Source organism: Gopherus evgoodei, chromosome 14 (genome assembly GCF_007399415.2).
Source record: "Gopherus evgoodei ecotype Sinaloan lineage chromosome 14, rGopEvg1_v1.p, whole genome shotgun sequence".
NCBI classification, from domain to species: Eukaryota; Metazoa; Chordata; order Testudines; family Testudinidae; genus Gopherus; species Gopherus evgoodei.
Window position 1 is genome coordinate 4,369,758 of NC_044335.1, and position 17,205 is coordinate 4,386,962.

At 46.9% G+C, this 17,205-nt stretch overlaps 1 protein-coding gene across 4 annotated transcripts; it reads right to left on the minus strand.

The window, feature by feature from the left end:
- Positions 1 to 762: 762 nt before the first annotated feature.
- Positions 763 to 17,126, minus strand: ARFRP1 (ADP ribosylation factor related protein 1). 4 transcript variants are annotated; one of them, XM_030532938.1, is made up of 8 exons: positions 17,001 to 17,126; positions 15,012 to 15,111; positions 14,528 to 14,615; positions 13,972 to 14,054; positions 12,490 to 12,571; positions 11,810 to 11,880; positions 3,711 to 3,811; positions 763 to 1,718 (listed from the first exon to the last, which is right to left on the minus strand). In XM_030532938.1, exons 2-8 carry the CDS (start codon positions 15,102 to 15,104, stop codon positions 1,631 to 1,633), a joined length of 606 nt encoding a protein of 201 aa, XP_030388798.1. In that variant the 5' UTR covers positions 15,105 to 15,111; positions 17,001 to 17,126; the 3' UTR covers positions 763 to 1,630. The 4 variants fall into 4 exon arrangements, with proteins under 4 accessions (XP_030388798.1, XP_030388796.1, XP_030388797.1 ...); XM_030532936.1 differs by lacking the exon at positions 17,001 to 17,126 and adding an exon at positions 16,167 to 16,187; XM_030532937.1 differs by lacking the exons at positions 763 to 1,718; positions 3,711 to 3,811; positions 17,001 to 17,126 and adding exons at positions 6,932 to 8,792; positions 16,167 to 16,333.
- Positions 17,127 to 17,205: the final 79 nt, after the last annotated feature.

Here is a 17,205-nt window from a genome sequence, read left to right on the forward strand (position 1 = left end):
CTGCTGGCCTGGGTCAGAGCCTACTCTCCAGTGAGCACGAACAACTTCCACGGACTTTACTGTGTACTCATGTTCTTACAGTGTGCTCATAGCTGGTTCAGACCCTTGTCCTCGAGGCGAGTGGATTAGTCACAGCCTTTATCACACAGCTTTGAGTTTAAACTGCATAGGAAAACCTCAGAGGAACCTGGCACGTTAATGCAATGCATCAAAGGTTTGAACAAATACCACTTTACTGTCTTGTGCAAGTTATCACTCATTCAGGTCCAGCTGTGTTTGGACATTAGCATAGCCACAGCACCCAGCCACCCCTGCCAACTGCTCTTAAACTTCACTCAAGTGTCTTGTTTCAAAAGAGGAATGAAGGGAGCACTTGTGCAGGTAACACCTCATTACCTCTAGCTTGCCTGCATATATATACCTGCCCCTGGACATTTCCACTACATGCCTCTGACGAAGTGGGTATTCACCCATGAAAGCTCATGCTCCAAAACGTCTGTTAGTCTATAAGGCGCCACAGGACTCTTTGCAGCTTTTACAGATCCAGACTAACACGGCTACCCTCTGATACTTGATCTCATTAATAGTTTCTGATCACATTATCAGATACCAACAGGCTTGGGGTAAATGTGGTTTGGCAGGGAGAGTGGCATTTCTGCATTCTTTCTATTTCATTTCCAGTGACCAGAAGCCTGCTGCAAAGGGCGAGTGCCACTAATACTTTCGTTTGGGGGCCTATTAAACAACCATATCAGCAAGGGAAACAGGCAGAGAAGCATGAAGCTTTATTGTATACTTATCCTACCCAGCTTACAGGCACAGCATTCATCCTGGAACATACATACAGAGGGCCCCAATCCCTCCTATTTACAGTACAGATACCAGGTATTCTCTCAGGTAGACAGACAGCACAATAGCGCTATTGACAATCAACATGAGGCGACACTTCTGAAGGTCATTTTCCAGTTAAAATAGCCCATTGTGAGCTTACATGCCATCATGCAGCTGCCGGGGGGCTGGCTTCCATCTCTGCGGTACTGTAAAGTCACAGCTCAACTTTGCCACAGTGGAAATAGAAATATAATCAACATTGACCCTACCCATTGCATTAACAACTGCATAAATAAGGCCAGTAACACCACCTACAATGATTACTGGGGTGGTGGAGTCCTCTCCCCTCTGTCCTTCACCCACACACAGCGACCACCTGTGATATAACTAAGATTTGGAAGTAGCTTCCATCAGCGACTGGAACATGAGAATCCAATGAACTGGTCTCTTGCATCTATTAGATTAAGAACTCAAGAATCATACATCCCCAGCCTAAAGCGATGAAGTAGAAATCTCTAAATCCTCTGCACTTGCACAGCCTCGCTGCAGCATGAGTTACTACTCAGTGTTTGGGAAGGCTGTGTGCTCTCAGGCCAAGGGATTAATACACAATGCTAGAAACATTTTCTAGTCCAAATCCTTGGCTCTTACAGTTCTTTTCAGATATAGAAAAAGAATGTTTGCCTCCAAACAAACTACGAAAGAATCAGGTGTAATAGGAGTCTTGTGGCCCTTCTTCTGTAGAAAGAGCAGCCTGTATGGGAAGAAGCTGTCTGTGCTTCAGTTACCCAGCAACTTCTTACGTGATGTCCTTCTGCCTCGGGGGTCGGTGAATGTTCCTCACCACGCATTTCACCATCCACTCAATTCCCTCGTTCACCCCATTGCTGAGAAAACAAGACAAAAGCAGAGTCACAGCCCCCGCCATGCTATGCTGACCACTCACCCCAGCATGTTTAGTTCTCTCTGTTCCCTGCAATCCTTCCTTTGGATTATTACACTGGCTTCTCATGCATCTGAGGAACAGGATTCAGTTGTACGCATCAAATTTTAAACATATTCTTCTCTTTGGTTCCCTGCTGTTTATGCCTTTTAATTTGGGTCCCAGCTCATACACCATGTTTTAGATCCAATTTGCTGTAGTTAGTGGCTGCATGAAAGTCTTATGCAAAGCATCCAATCACTCAACATTCAACAAGATGGAGACTTTACTATGAATGTCTAGCCAGCTCTGGCTCCATGTCTGCAAACCTGCCAGACACACCTGCAGTGTTCCCTTGTGTGACCGGGTGCTCCAGGGAACTCACAGCTCTGCCAGGGTTAAACACGGTTTGAGTTTAATTAAATTAATTTTCCACTAGTTCAAACCCCAAACTCAGAACAAGGGGAAAGAAAATTCCTCAGATCAAAATGTTTGCACACAACTCTGAACTGGAAAGGCTGCATTTCACACGGCTATTGGCTTCCATTCCTGCTTCAGGCTATCACCCAGATACTGAGCTTTTGTTCATCTCCTTGGAAGAAATTGCAAAGATTACATCAGTGGCTCTTCTATTTGAGAAGGTTCTTTTCTCCTGTTCTCTCTAAGGCATTGCTGCTTTGCTAGCAGCTAACCAAAGCTGGCGGGGTACACTCAACCTGCCTGGATTCAGAGCTTGCATTCAGAGCCTGCATTGTAGCCTTTTTTAACCACTAAGGCCTGGTCTACACTAGGTGGGGGGAAATCGATCTGAGTTACACAACTTTAATAATAATAAAAAAAAAAAGAATAACGTAGCTGAACTCGACATACTTAGATCTACTCACCGCGGTGTCTTCACTGCGGTAAGTCGATGGCTGATGCTCCCCCGGCGACTCCGCCTGCGCCTCTCACCCTGGCGGAGTACCGGAGTCGACGGAAGAGCTCTTGGCGGACGATTTATCGTGTCTAGACGTGATAAATCGACCCCTGCTGGATCGATCGCTGTCCGTCGATCCAGCCAGTAATGCAGACAAGCCCTCATAATACTACTTTGCATTTGTACAGAGTAGGGTGACCAGATGTCCCAATTTTATAGGGACAGTCCCGATTTTGGGGTCATTTTCTTATACAGGCTCCTATTACCTCCCACTCCCTGTCCCGATTTTTCACATTTGCTGTCTGGTCACCCTAATACAGTGTAACACTTTTCATTCCAAGATTCAAGAGCTTTATACAAAGTAGGTAGTGATTGTTAGCCCTACTGTACAGAGGGTGACATTTGGAGAAGTTATGTGATTTTTTCCCAAGATTACACTGGGTGATCACCTCACTTCTACCCCATTGTTCTAACCACAAGCAGCACCTCAGTCACCTGTGCATTCATGCTGCAGTTTTATGCTCAGACATATCTACTTAAAGTAAGCACACCTCCTGCCTGAGAAACCAGAAGGATGGCTAGAGGGTAGTTACTTCTCTTCTTCCGAGAACAGACACTCACCCAGCCCTTCCACTGCCAGCATCACAAATGCAGTCATATTCCCATTTGGTTTTCTCTGGAAAATAGCTTGCGGCAAAGTTAACTCATGCAACTGGGATCACGGTGCTGGGTCATTAAGCAATAAAGCCATGTCACAAACCGTTGCACAATCCAGAGTCTCAAGGTCCTATAGCACTGAGCATGTTCATGAGCCAGGGAGGGTACCTGGTCTTAGTGCAGATGAGCAATGCACACAGAAATCCCTGGGCTCTGACAAGGAAGCAGGGCTCCCTTGTGACCCTCTTACCAGACCCACATAATGCTGTCCTTCTTTTCTCTGTCCCACTTCTCTGAGCACCCTGCAAATGGCTAGCCCATTCTAGCAACATACGCTTGGTTGCGGCAGTATTTCCCCACGACACTGTCCAGACCCACACTTACCCAGTGAGAGCTGAGCAGGCCTGTGTCAGGCAGTCTCTCCTCCCAATTTTGTTAATGCAGTCACTAAATGCGGTCTTGATGTCAGGGATCGACAGACAGGTCTGTAAGGGAAGCCATAAAATATAGCCCTCATATGCTACAATAGAGATCATTGTCCCACCCCTCCGAAATGGATCCTGCTGTGCTCAGAGCAGTTTCCAGTATTCCGCCTCCTACGGAAAGCAGAGAGGTTTTCAGCTGTTGTCCAGGGTGCTCCACTTGGACTCTGCCTTCTGACCATCGTTAACCAGAACATCACAACATCATCCTTATTTATTTCCATCTGAAACAGAATGCTCTTGCCTTTGGAGTGAACTTTAATGTTTTTGAAAGTGTAGCAATGATCTCACTAGCTTCAGACATGTCTATAATTAGGTACATTAATCTGGCCCTCCAAGGCACAGGCCTCTCCCAAGTAGACACTGTCATGCCAAATTGTGCAATGGGTTAGTGACACAAACCAATATCCACTGCGGAGTGAAGTACAGAGCAGAGCACCCTCTGTATCCCTTTCAAACCCATGTGCATGGAAAGGCTTCTAACTTTCCATCCACCAAACAAGCTCTCCTCCAAATCACTCCCTACAACACCTGAACTTCACAAAGCCTTTCCAAAACCACTTCAACAGGGGGCCTGCACCAACCCGCGCTCCGGCCAGAATCCTAGACAGAAAGGAACTGATTTGTATGTTTCTGTAGCACACCCTGGGAAAGGGATGGTGTTTCCTGAGCATTGAATGCACTAGCAGCACTCAAAGAAAACAGCTCAGATGTCATCTCAAGGCTCTGCAATATTTCCATCAGCTGATGTGGCCTCCCTACACTTCTCTTCTGGCAGGGGGTAGTATATTCTTCTTAGAGGGCTCTTCACTCTGGAACTTGCTTTACCTGTGTACTTTCTATGCCGCTGGGTCAGCCTGTTCTCAGTTGACATAGGCTGACCAGTTCTTGGGCGCAGGTATGTTGTACACATGCTCAAACTGCTAGGATGAATTGATTTTAGAACATGTAAGTGAATAAAAAAAGACGAGGGCCAATGTGACCTACCCTGCTCCTAACCTTCCCTGACACAACATTGCCATGAGGAAGCTTTAACCTTCTCAGAACCATAAATCAGGCTTTCAGATTAAGTCCTCCCGTGTCAGGATGACAAGAGAACTTTGGTTCTCCCCTCCTCCTGGCACCACTGGAGTCCTGTAGTTCTCACCTCTCTAAGTGTCATTACCGTCACCGTACAGTGATGCTACTCAAACACAGATTGTAGAAACTTTAGAACACGTTAGGGTCAAATGCAGGGCCGGCTCCAGGCCATAGAGTGCCAAGCGCCTGCTTGGGGCTGCACGCTGCGGGGGGGGGCTCTGCTGGTTGCTGGGAGGGTGGCAGGTGGCTTCGGTGGACTTGCCGCAGGCGTGCCTGTGGAGGGTCCGCTGGTCCCGCGGCTTCAGTAGACCTGTCGCAGGCGTTTCTGCGGATGGTCCGCTGGTCCTGCGGCTCCAGTGGACCTCCCACAGACACGCCTGCGGCAGCTCCACCAGAACCACGGAACCATCGGACCCTCCGCAGGAACGCCTGCGGGAGGTCCACCGGAGCCGCGGAACTGGCAAGCGGCAGAGCGCCCCCCGCAGCATGCCACCGTGCTTGGGGCAGCGAAATTGCTAGAGCCGGCTCTGGTCAAATGAAAGTGTTGAAATTTTCCTTCTGGATTCCCTCAGTGACACTGTTGTCTGTTAACAGAAAGCCATGATCCCATCATTATTTGCATCCTGCTTGCTAACTGCCACACTGACTTACATACTTAAGCAAAAGACAGTTGGAGCTCAGGCTCCAGAAACTAGCAATGATTAATTAAGAAGCCTCTAAAAGATCTAAACAGACTTGAAAAGATCAATTAAAAAGTGATTAATGTACATATGAATGTTAGCCACAGGAAATGATTTGACACACAGGCCAATGCAGAGTTTCCATATTTCTAAATTAGAGCAGGAGGGTGGAGAAGAGGAGATGTGGTGGCCTAAGCAAAAGTCTGAGAGCTGGGATCTCATAAGCTCTAACTCCTGTTCCAACACTGATGCTCTCTTAGTAGTCCTGGACAGGTCATTTAAGTGCTTTATTTTTAACCAAGCATTAGCCCAGCCTCCCTCTTTGCAAGCACAGTTTGAACCTGCAGCTGGTTACACACTGACACCTACCTTTGAGCCAGTTAAGTATCTTGTTCAAGGAGCAAATCAGGTCTTCATCTGTCCAAGGAGCAGGATTTTACACTCACAATTAACAGAGACAAGGAAAAAAGATTACTGGTGTAATTTGGGCAGATTGTGCTCGCCAGAAGAAAATCCATCTTCTACAAGGCTAGACCTTAAATTTATCTTCCTTGTCTGCAAGCTGGGGGTAATGATCCCTGAGATGTATTGCAGTGCGCTGAGGCGCTGCATGGTTAACATAGGTGAGTCCTCTGAGGAAGAGTGCTGTAAGTGAGTTCCGTTATTACTCAGTGCTCCTGAAAGTGAGGGGCTATTGCCAGTTTGAGCCATGGTTAGCATATGGATCCCTGCCCAGCTCAGCCAATGCCACGAATGTGGCCTTGTGCCCCTCCCCTCGCTATTCTAGCACTTGAACAGTGACTGCTACTTGTGCAACTTCTTGTGAACCAACCAGGACTAACAGGAAACTGTTTGCTCTTGTGCCTCAAGCTGGACTTTGAACTCCTGCTCTCCAGCAGCGAAAGGCGAGTGTACAAATCCACTGTACTACTTAGACCATATGCTACAGTTCGCCAGCCATGGAGCCACAACAATCAACTCTACACTTCTTTAACCAACTGCAAAGGCTGCAATGTGTAAACACGTGTCCAGCCACCTGATGAACAGCTAACTCTTGCGTGGCGCACTCGAACACTAATTGCGTTGGGAGTTTGACTGGGCCCTTGGGAGAGGCAGAACTCACAACAGAGGGTCTGGAAGGTGAGAGAGACACCACCACACTGAAATGACTGCACTCCTTAGATTTTGTAGGCATCTTCTCAGCCACTGGAGTCACCCCAGCACAATGTTCGCTGAGCAACGAGAAGGGCAGAGCTAATCACCTCCTGACAAATGGAATTTCAGGCCAAGATCAGGACTAGTGAGGATGAGGAATGCTGCCTAGGAAAGGCACAGTATTTACTGTAACATGGCTTTTTTTTGGTAAGTGCGACTTTGCAGTGCTAAGCTGATGGACATTAAAACCTCTGAGGTAATGGAAGCTGAAGGGACAACATTCAGCTTGTTATGTTTTGATAAGTTACGTCAGATTCTTCACGGAAGGCTTGTGGCTAGCACAGAGCACTGACTCATTTGGCTATCACATCTGATGTGACTTTTCAGAATCTCCAAAATTGCAAAGAGCAGCAAGATGCAAGAGAAGAGGTGAGAGGGCCCTGTAGGATGCTGTGTGTTACGATCTGGAGTTCAGGGAAGATAACAGTTCTACGGTCTGAACTGGTATTTTGGGATAGAGCAGAGGGGGTATATGCTCCCCTGCTACCCCAATCTGTAGAAATTCTCCTGAATGGCAGGATCTAGCCCTTAAATAATAGGGGGCTTTTACCTCTCAACTGGATACTCCCCCTTTAATCTCCCCCCTCCCACTAGTGTGGGCACATCGACAGCCCACACAACATCACAACCCCAAGCGCTATAACTGTACCACAACAGCCAGCTAGGTCCAAGGAGTACCAGCTTCAGTGAATTCACTTGTACCAATCCAAATAGGCCAGTAAGGCACACTATGGTTACAGTAGACATCTGGTGGTACTGTTACATCCAGTCTTCCAAGTTCTTTTCCTCTGTGTGCAAGCAACTTTAGTCTTGAAAGAAACACTTGTGTTAGATTTTGGCTGGTCAAGGTTCTGGGACAGAGGGAGTGGAGTGCAAAGCAGGAGCATTTGCTCTCTGCTGTAGGCTTTGGTTCAAGTCACTTCTAGAGGAAGAGTTGCTCCCTGGGAATCAGGCTTTGGTGCTAGGCTGAGATTGCTGAAAGAAGAGACTGCTGGCATCTCTGTCTTCCAGGATTGGTACGTGTGTCAATACAGTCACTAGGTTACACTTTGAATATAGCCAGATTCTGCATCACTGATTTCTCCTCCACTCAGAAGCCAACAAGCAAGGCCTCAACATCTGCTACTGCTCAACAGAGGGGCTATGCTACAATAGCAGGGTGGTGACTTCTCTCATCCAACCCCTGCAGAAGGGACAAGACTTTACAGACTTTGACCCTTACCAACGTGGAACAGTAGATACCGCTACAACACCAGGTTAGTTTGATATTAGACTCACTATAAGCTGGAAAACTGATTTGGCTTTCAGAAGAGATCCCAGGCTCCCACTCACAGGCTTTGGAGAATTGGCCAGAACAAAAGAAATCAGGATGAGAAATAAAGACCATCTTCACTGCTGCTCGCTCTGTTCTGTGCAAAATAGCCAGCCTCGAGGCTTTTCAAAAGGGACACGCATGCCAGCCACCATCATGGTCAGTCTCCATGATCTATTAACTTCACATGTTTGGCCACTGGAAGCCCTTCTGTGCTGCAATGTAGAGGCCGAGAGAGTCAGTCTACTTCACCGTGTCCAAGTCTCTACGAAGGACCTGGGGGGAGATGTTTTCACCACTCAGTGGCACAAACAAACTTGGAGAGGCTCCACTCCCTCCTCTCCCTAGTTTTGAATGCTGTAGTCATCTAGGGGGCTAGGAACAACTTTTACTCTATTTCGGTCACTTCTCTTTCTTGTTGCCCCTGCTGTGATGGTTCCTTATTGTGACTTATAGAACCAGGCAATCATTTACTCTCAATGGAAATGCAGGTCAGAGGAAAACTAAAGCAGGGTTTATGCTGACTACATTAAGCAGCACTAGGACAATGAATCTGCTTTGAGGATTTATCACACTTTGTCTCAAGAGGAAAAACAGATGCGGGGGTCAAACACAGGTTGTTGATACAGGGACACACCCCTTTTGACAGAGCAGTTGCTCTCTCGCAGCCTCCAAAAGGAAGGCATAAATTGGGATCCTGAAAAGGCAATGGAGAAGGAAGTTACATCACCGTTCCTTTTGGACAGACATTTAAAGGTTTCGTGCTTGTGAGAGAACGTCAGCATAGTTTAAGGTTATTTTTCCCTCATTCTTGTGAAGAGATGTTTTAGAACGTCATTTTGTTTCTGATGTAAAAGCATCTAAACTAAGAACAAAGCGATGGAAACCAGATCGGTAAGCACACAGAACAGCACGTCATTACAACAATACAACCCACACAGGGACTGCTCTGCAAAGGTCAGATTCATTAGCTATTTCAAAGCAAAGTCACATAACCGGGGAAACAGAGTTTTCACTGGAGGAATAAATCTGCACCTCAGCTCTCCATAAACAGCCAATTCCACAAATTCCCCTTGATGAAGAATGGCTGTTTCCAAGACACAGTCACTTCCCAAAACGGTCTTGCTTTTAAATCATAGGAGCAGGCTTAAATCCTTTTATGAAGGATCTGCAGAGGGCCCCAGGGGAAGTGCTCCACGTTTAGGGACCCTGTCTATTTGCACGTCCTCGACTGGTGATGCAGGGCCACAATGTCAGGAATACGCCTGAAATAAATATGGGCTCTTTAAATGCCTCATGAGCAACTGACTAACAGGTCAGGAATAAGATTGGGACTGTTCCGCTAATTCCAGGATGGGCAGCAACCCTGACTGTGAGAAACATTTAAAGAAAAAGAAAATGCATGACTAGCATACCCCATCGGCCCTAGTATTCTTTGTTTACTAGCATATAATCTTGTTTTATGGAGAGGTTAAAATAGTAGGGAGGCAGTGTTTCCTAGTGGATACAGCACTGGCCTGAAATTCAGACCTGGGTTCTGTTCCTGGCTCTGCCACTGACAGGCTAGGTGACTTTTGGCAAGTCACTGCTTCTGTGCCTCAGTTTCCCCATCTGTAAAATGAGGATATTAACACAAGCCTCCTTTATTAAGCATGTTGACAGCCACTGCTGAAAAGTGCTACATAAACTAGGTATTATCAAAAATTGGAATTGCCAGTAGCGGCAGAAAGAGGCAAATTTCCTAAACTCTGCACCCTTAACAACTACTAGGCAAGATCACCAATAATCCTCCCATCTCCTTCTGTAAGGCTTATCAGAAAAAACAAAAAAACAAAACAAAAATGAGAGCTCTCCAAAGCTCTGGAGTTTGACATAATTTTCAGAAATCACACACGATTCCCCTGCAATGACCACATCTCCCTAGGTTTACATACCACAGCCAATACTCAGCATATGTTATAAATGGGCAGGTCACAGTTTTCCAAAACGAAAATTTTTTTGCATGAAGTTTCAGCCCCACAATTTTCCCACGATATAATTGTGTCCCAGAAGTTTTAGTTTGACATTTTTATAACACCGTTCACATAGGAAAAAGAGTAAGTTCACATTTGTGCAGGTTTTACTATGATAAGCAATCAAACAAAAGGTAAACTTTTCTAAATATTAGAGATTCCCACTCAAAACCGCTTGAAATATCTTTGTGGGAGAAACTGTGAGGTTTCATAGCTCTGTCACCAAATCAGTCTGTCTGCAGCCCATCTAAATGCAAAAAAGTTCTAATTTTGAAGATTCAGATCAGCACTGACTATGCATCTGATACAACACAGCGTCTCGTCAAATCCCAGCGGCGAGGTTCCACGCTCCTGTGAGCATTGTGCAGCCTTCTTGCATTGAACTTGTAGTTTATGCTGTTGACAATGCAAAATGCTGCTACTCTGAAGGGCCAGGGCAAACTGGAACAGTTCTTGGACCCAGTGTGTAGGACTGGTTGTGAGTGGCTGAATCTGAGAGCGAAGATGGAAATGGATTATGGGGCCCTGGTGTAAGTTACACTGTTTCATGGCAGCTTATATTCCAGTTTCCCCACAGTAAAGCAGCTCCTTTTACAGACAGAGAATCTGAAATAAGAGATTCAGTGACATCCTCAAGTCACAGAGCTAGTCAGCGGCAAAACAAGGGCTAGAATTCAGAAGGCCCTGGCTCTCAGGCCTATACTAATTCTTCCAGACCATGTGGCCTCCTGATTAGGGCAAGATTATTTTTTAAATGGTTACATTTAACATCTGTACCAATGTTCTAAAATAAGAATCAAATCCCCTAAGGCATTGTATCAGAAAGGTACTTCACAGTGATGCGGGATCTAGCTAGGGGCTTTACCCCGGGGCAGAGGGCAGTCGGCATTAGCTTCCTTTGAAGCAGAATACCAGACCTTTAGACCAGTGAACTGGTATTGAAAATCCTATGTGCCTATTAAATGTATCTGGCGCCCTATAGAGGACGAGTGATGGTACTGCAGCTATTGGAATTCAGGTAGACCATATGCAAAAAGGAAAGAGAGAAGGGTGAAGTCTTATATTTCCTTAGAACAGCAAACTGTCACCCAAACAGCATCCACAATCTGATCTGAAACTACAGTAGGTCTATTCTGTAATTCTATATAGCCAAGAAAGTTTTGAAATTATAAACCCAAGAAAAAGCAGACTTTATCCTCTGCAATTCACAGCTTTTTCCGAAGGAGAGCTGTAGCACAGACTGTCTCATTGAGTAGTGCTGGTCTGGTTAAAGGAAAGAGAAATGAGAGCATCTCATCACATGATTTGTCACACTGGTATGATGTTACATGAGCACAGCACAAAATAGTTTCACTGAGTATTATTACTCATCAAAAATGGGATCAGCTGTATTGGGTCACTATAAAAAAAAAACACATGTACCATGTTGGTGTTTACATAAAGTACACAACAGCTACTGAAAAGATGGAAATATTTGCTATAGAGTCGTTTTACAATGGGGTGGGGGAGGAAGCAGAAAATACTTGAAAATTAAATTCACAGCAATTACATCTGCTGAGCAATGGCAGTGCTATTAGAGACCAGCCTAAGAGCATGAAAGAAATGCAGAGTGAAGACACGGCCCACCTTTTTTGAGCTAAAATAATATTTGCTGAGTTGAGAACACAATCCATGGGGCTGGAACCTCAGGAGATGATCTTACCTCTACATCCTGCTTGTTAGCTAACACCAGTATGGGAACCCCTTCCAGAGCTTCACTGGTGACCACCTTCTCTGTAAGGCACAGAAACAGACAATGTCTAGGTATCTCTAGAGCACACAGAGACTCCTCCAAACACAAAAATTACACTGGCTGGATAGACAGAAAGGAGTGAAAGGCACCACATGCATCACTGTTTAATTTAACCAAACCTTCTAGAGCCAAATTCATCGTGGTACAAAAACATCACAACTTCCACTCTTCACTTTGATCAATAGTGAGTATTTTATGCAGGTATTAATTGGCTAGGTTAACACCTGGTTATAAAAAATTTGCTACATTTGGAATAAGGGACAAAACGCTGATAGGTGAGGAAAACAAGACCAAGGAAAGATCCAGGACAACTAAAGTGGACAACAAGTAAAGTTTTTGTCAATAACAATGTCTGAATGACAGAACAGGCAACACGCACAAACAGCCCCATTGATTTCAAAATGTATACCTGCGAAGAACGACCACGCAGTCTGCAAGCCATGATACGCACGGAGGTGATCACATGCATACTAAAATCAACTGTGTATTTCAATGAGAGTGGCAGGAAGGGGGTTGACTGAAAGAAGAGGAAGTCTCCATGGGATATAATGAAAAGTACATAACTGCCGCTAAAAGCCCAGCATACTCACCAAAAGCTCTTTTAGATTCCGAGAGCCTCTCTTCATCAGTGGAATCGATAACATAGATGACCCCGTGGGATTCAGCATAGTACTGAAATCACAGCACAGGTGTTAGCATCTAACAGCCAGGGCTGCTTGCTTCTCTTTTCAACATTGATGTGAATTTAATAAGATTTTTGGTATTCATGAAAGAGACGGACTGAGATCAAATAGCCAGAGCCAGGCACTGTGCCGGCAGTTGATTTTTCAAGCTTCATCCACACAGATCTGCCGAAGTTCCTCTATCCAGACAGGTAAGATGCACTGCCTGCTCCTCCTGTTATGAGCCTCCTCCTGAATTCTGCCAGTACATCTCAATCACGACTTACAGTAAGTACCTTGTGCTATTCCAGTGCCACAGGCGCTCTTAGGCAGAGCCCGACAGTGGTACTCAGCTGTGCGGATGTTTTCTGATATGCACAAATTCACAAAGGGCTACGTAGAGATGACAAAACTCCAGGAAACAGATTTGAACCTGTTGAGCTGGCCTCACCCAACAGTTCACCCCAGTGTGGATTGGGTGGCTTTTAGAACATGGTACAAAGTATGTTTAGTCAAGTGTTTTGTTGACTATTGATCCAGCAGCCGTGAGGCTCCGTTTATTGTCAGACAAGTACACCCAACAGCGAAGGTGGCTTGTCTGGCTGACCAGCGGGTACATTTATTCAGTGTCTACATTGGACAGCTGCCAGATGCCATTGTGATGGATGTGTAATAATTCTTCCTGGCAATGTAGATTATAACACAACACAGGACTCTGCTGGAGAAGTTAGTGCCCAGCATGCAGGGCTCTTAGGGATGGAGACTGGTGCTGATAACAGTTACAGACTTTACTTTTGCACAGTGTTGTAATAACCAAGAGGCATGGTCAAGCCAAGAATTCTTGAGTTCTAATACTGGCTTTCATAGATTTTTAAGGCCACAAGGGACTATCTGACCTCCTGCAGTACAGGCTAGAGAAGCTCCCCCAATAATTTTTGCATCAAACCCATAGCTCCTGTTTGAGCGATAATACCTAGCTCTTGTAAAGCACTTTGAGATTATGGATGAGAAGCACTATATAATGAAAGTCAGTATCAATATCCCTATTTTACATTTAATAACATATCTTTTAAGAAGCTATACAGGCTAGGCTACCACACCTCTCTATTGTTCAGTGCACATAACAACCTCTGGGTTTATTAAGCTCTGTCTCAATTTCCTCTACTTGTTACATAGGGATGATAATAGCGGTACTTACCTGACATGGGTGCTGTGAGAAGTAGTTAGTGTCTGTAAAACTATGTGTAACCGTTAAATATTAATTTTTGTGACTCTCTCAAACAGACAAGTGGAACAACAGCACAAGGGTCAGTGCTAAGGAGCAGGGCTGACTAATTATAAAGTAACCCTTGTTTCTCTGCAACTCTGAGACACAAAACATTTAAAATAGAAAAAAGTTATTTCCCCTACCTTGTCCCAGAGGGACTGCAGCTCGTCCTGCCCTCCAAGATCCCAGAACATTAGCCGGGCTTTGCCCACATCAATAGTACCAACTAGAGCAGGGAAAAAAGAAAAAATAACCCAGTGCAGACTGACTATTCTCTAAAGCAGGCAGACAGGCAGGCAGAGTCCCACATGAGGGAAGGCAGGTTGGAAGAGTCATCACACACACTTTTAATCCTCAGCAGGATAGCAGCACCTATCATTAGTGGGTTAAATTCACCTTGGTATCAGCAGATACAAACCCACTGATTTCGGTAGAGTTACACCAGTCTAAATAAGATCGGAATCAGGCTAACTAACTTCAGTGGCATTACAGGGCCGAGTTTGGCTTAGCATCATTAAAAGGGGCACACTCGCCTTCAGATCCAGCATGTTTTCTCCATCTGATGGAGAAGTCCATTTGCTCTTTAAAGCATGTGTGGGCAGGTGGGATGTTGGTAGGGTCCCTCTTATCAGGAACTATTTTCACAGTGTAAACTCTTAGAATGATCACTAGTTGTCTAACTCTGTAGGATTCACTTACTGTTTAAGCCCACAGTGGTAGTGATTTTGGATAAGCTCATCCCCTTGTAGGTCCTATTAAATCGGGTTTTAGTCTGCTCAAGGAAGGTCTGAAAGGGAAGAAGAAATAAAACTAGCTAGTATTATATACACTTTATTGGCAAGGACAATCCTATCCAAGACCTGTTCTCCCCCTATTGGATCAGGATTCTCCATGAAATCTTAGAACACAACATCGCCCTTAGTTTTCCCATTATAGCACAGAGTCATGGAAGAGTTCACAGCTGATTACGTGCTTAACGAAGCCCATGCGTGTCTCTCTCTGAAGGCTTATTGTACTAAAATTAGATGCATGGGGGTCAAATTCATACTTGGGATAACACCCCTGAAACAACTGAAGTGACAACAGGGAAGAAATTGGCCATGATAACACAGTTGTGTTTTTGGGGAAGAGTGAGTGGGGCTGCATGTGCCCTCCGTGTTAACACGTAACTAAAAGCACATACCGTTTTCCCCGCATTGTCCAGCCCAAGGATCAAAATGCAGTACTCATCCCTACGGAACATGTACTTATATAGTCCAGACAGCAGTGTATACATCCTGCTCCTGCAACAAATATCAAGACATTATCAGCAAATGAGTCTCCTCAGGGCCTTCCATTCAACTGTATAATTCTGTTCACTGCCAGATGATAATACAATTTTATATTTATATAGCACTTCACCTTGGGGGATGCCAGAGCAAGTCACAGACTCTAGGAGACTGACCTTAAAAAGAACTCAAGGCCAGATTTTCAAGTGCTCAAACAATACCTGGGGGTGGATTTTCAAAAGAGCTCAACTCTTGTTTAGGCATTTAAATAGGCCCAGATTTTCAAACATGCTTAGCACCCAGCAGCTTCTATCACAACACTCATGGCCAGATTTTCAAAAGAGCTCAGCATCTAATGTGTACCCCTCATGCTGAGCATTTCTGAAAATCTAGCCATGTATTTTGGTGACTAAATGGGAGCTGAGCACTCGTGAATGTTTGTCTAGATAGCTCTCTGAAATGTGGCTACTTCCACAAAGAAGGGGTGACAGCCAGATGCATAGCACCCACACATGTGCAGAGAGGGGGTATTTTGACTAAGAATGCAGAGGGTAACACCTGACTCTGAGGAGACATACTTAATTATTACACTGAGCAGACAGGACCTACATTTTAAAAGCCTGCGAAAGCAGTTTCTTGTCAGAATTCAAACATTCCTCAGCAGGACCTCCTCTTGCCATGTTTGCAGTACATGCATTATATCACCATGTGTGAGGACCAGACAGTGAAACTGACTAGTCAGTACCCTGAGGGTGGCAGAATCAGACAGAGCCAGATGGCTGGTGTACAAACAAGCACTCTTCCATGAAGTCTGCATAGCAGAGTGCGCACATACACTTTGCCCAACCAAGGCCAAGTTTACTTTAAGTTTATGAATTGGATGATATGATGGGGTTGCCTGTGTTAGCAGGCGGCTGAACTCTATAACCGAAGGTGCCTGCCCTTCCACACCTATGATGGGGCGTGCTGGCCTCTTCCTGGGAGCCAGAGGGCCACACCTGACTCATGTGAAATGGAACACGTTGCAGCTACCCCTTATGGGGATGCAGCCCTGAGACTCCAGGTCTCACCTTGCGCTGGGTCCCATCATGACCAGAATGGAGATTATTCTTAATGCGCAAGGACAGCCTGTGGCATCTACAGTTCCAGCTCGCCACAAACCTTCCTGGGGACAAGTCGCTCGGCTGGCACCGGGAGCCCCTGTGAGCTGCTTGGCTAAGGATGGAGCATTGCTCTCCAGGAACGACAGCGGACTGGGGTCACAGCATCTCGACCCAGGACCCACAGAGCCCCCTCAGCCCCAAGTCTAGGACAGGACTCACAAGCCCACCCCCATCCCCAGGGCCACCTGGCTCAGGCTGCAGGGCTGGGACCCAGAGATCCGCCCCCCCCCGCCACTTGGCCCCAGCTGCAGAACTGGGGCGGGGCCCCACAGATTCCGCCCCCTCGGGGCCACCTGGCCTAGGCTGCAGAGACCTCGGGTGGGGGCCCACAGATTCCGCCCCCCCCGGGGCCACCTGGCCCAGGCTGCAGAGAACTGGGGCGGGGCCCCACAGATTCCGCCCCCCCGGGGCCACCTGGCCCAGGCTGCAGAGAACTGGGGCGGGGGCCCACAGATTCTGCCCCCCCGGGGCCACTTGGCCCAGGCTGCAGAGACCTGGGGCGGGGGCCCACAGATTCCGCCCCCCCGGGGCCACCTGGCCCAGGCTGCAGAGAACTGGGGTGGGGGCCCACAGATTCGGCCCCCCCGGGGCCACCTGGCCCAGGCTGCAGAGACCTGGGCCGTTGCCCATAGACCCATCCCCACCGCCGGGGCCACCCAGCTCGACCCAGGCCCGGCCCCGCAGGCAGGGGGAGCCCGCGGAGCCGGCGGCTGGGGGGGCAGTGAAGGCCCCGCCCCCTACCTGGGTGACGGGTCCCGGCGGCTCCTCCTGCCACTCAGTGGCCCCGCTGCCCCCACACTTCCTGCTGCGGCTCGTATCAGCTCCCCCGCGGCCGCCCACTATCCCCACCTGGGTGGGCCGCACCCCCCGTCCCGCCGGGCACCCTGGGAAACGTAGTTCCTCCGGCTGAGACGGCCCGCGCCAGTGACTGGGAAGCGGGAGGCCT

Excerpts from the sequence above, each read along its gene's own strand:
- ARFRP1 (XM_030532936.1), bottom strand. The coding sequence starts at position 16,186 with ATGATGGGACCCAGCGCAAG. Across the intron at positions 3,812-11,809 it reads CTAACAAGCAGGATGTAGAG|ACCTGTCTGTCGATCCCTGA; the intron begins GTAAGATCATCT and ends CTTCCCTTACAG. Across the intron at positions 1,719-3,710 it reads GCCTGCTCAGCTCTCACTGG|CAATGGGGTGAACGAGGGAA; the intron begins GTAAGTGTGGGT and ends TTGTTTTCTCAG.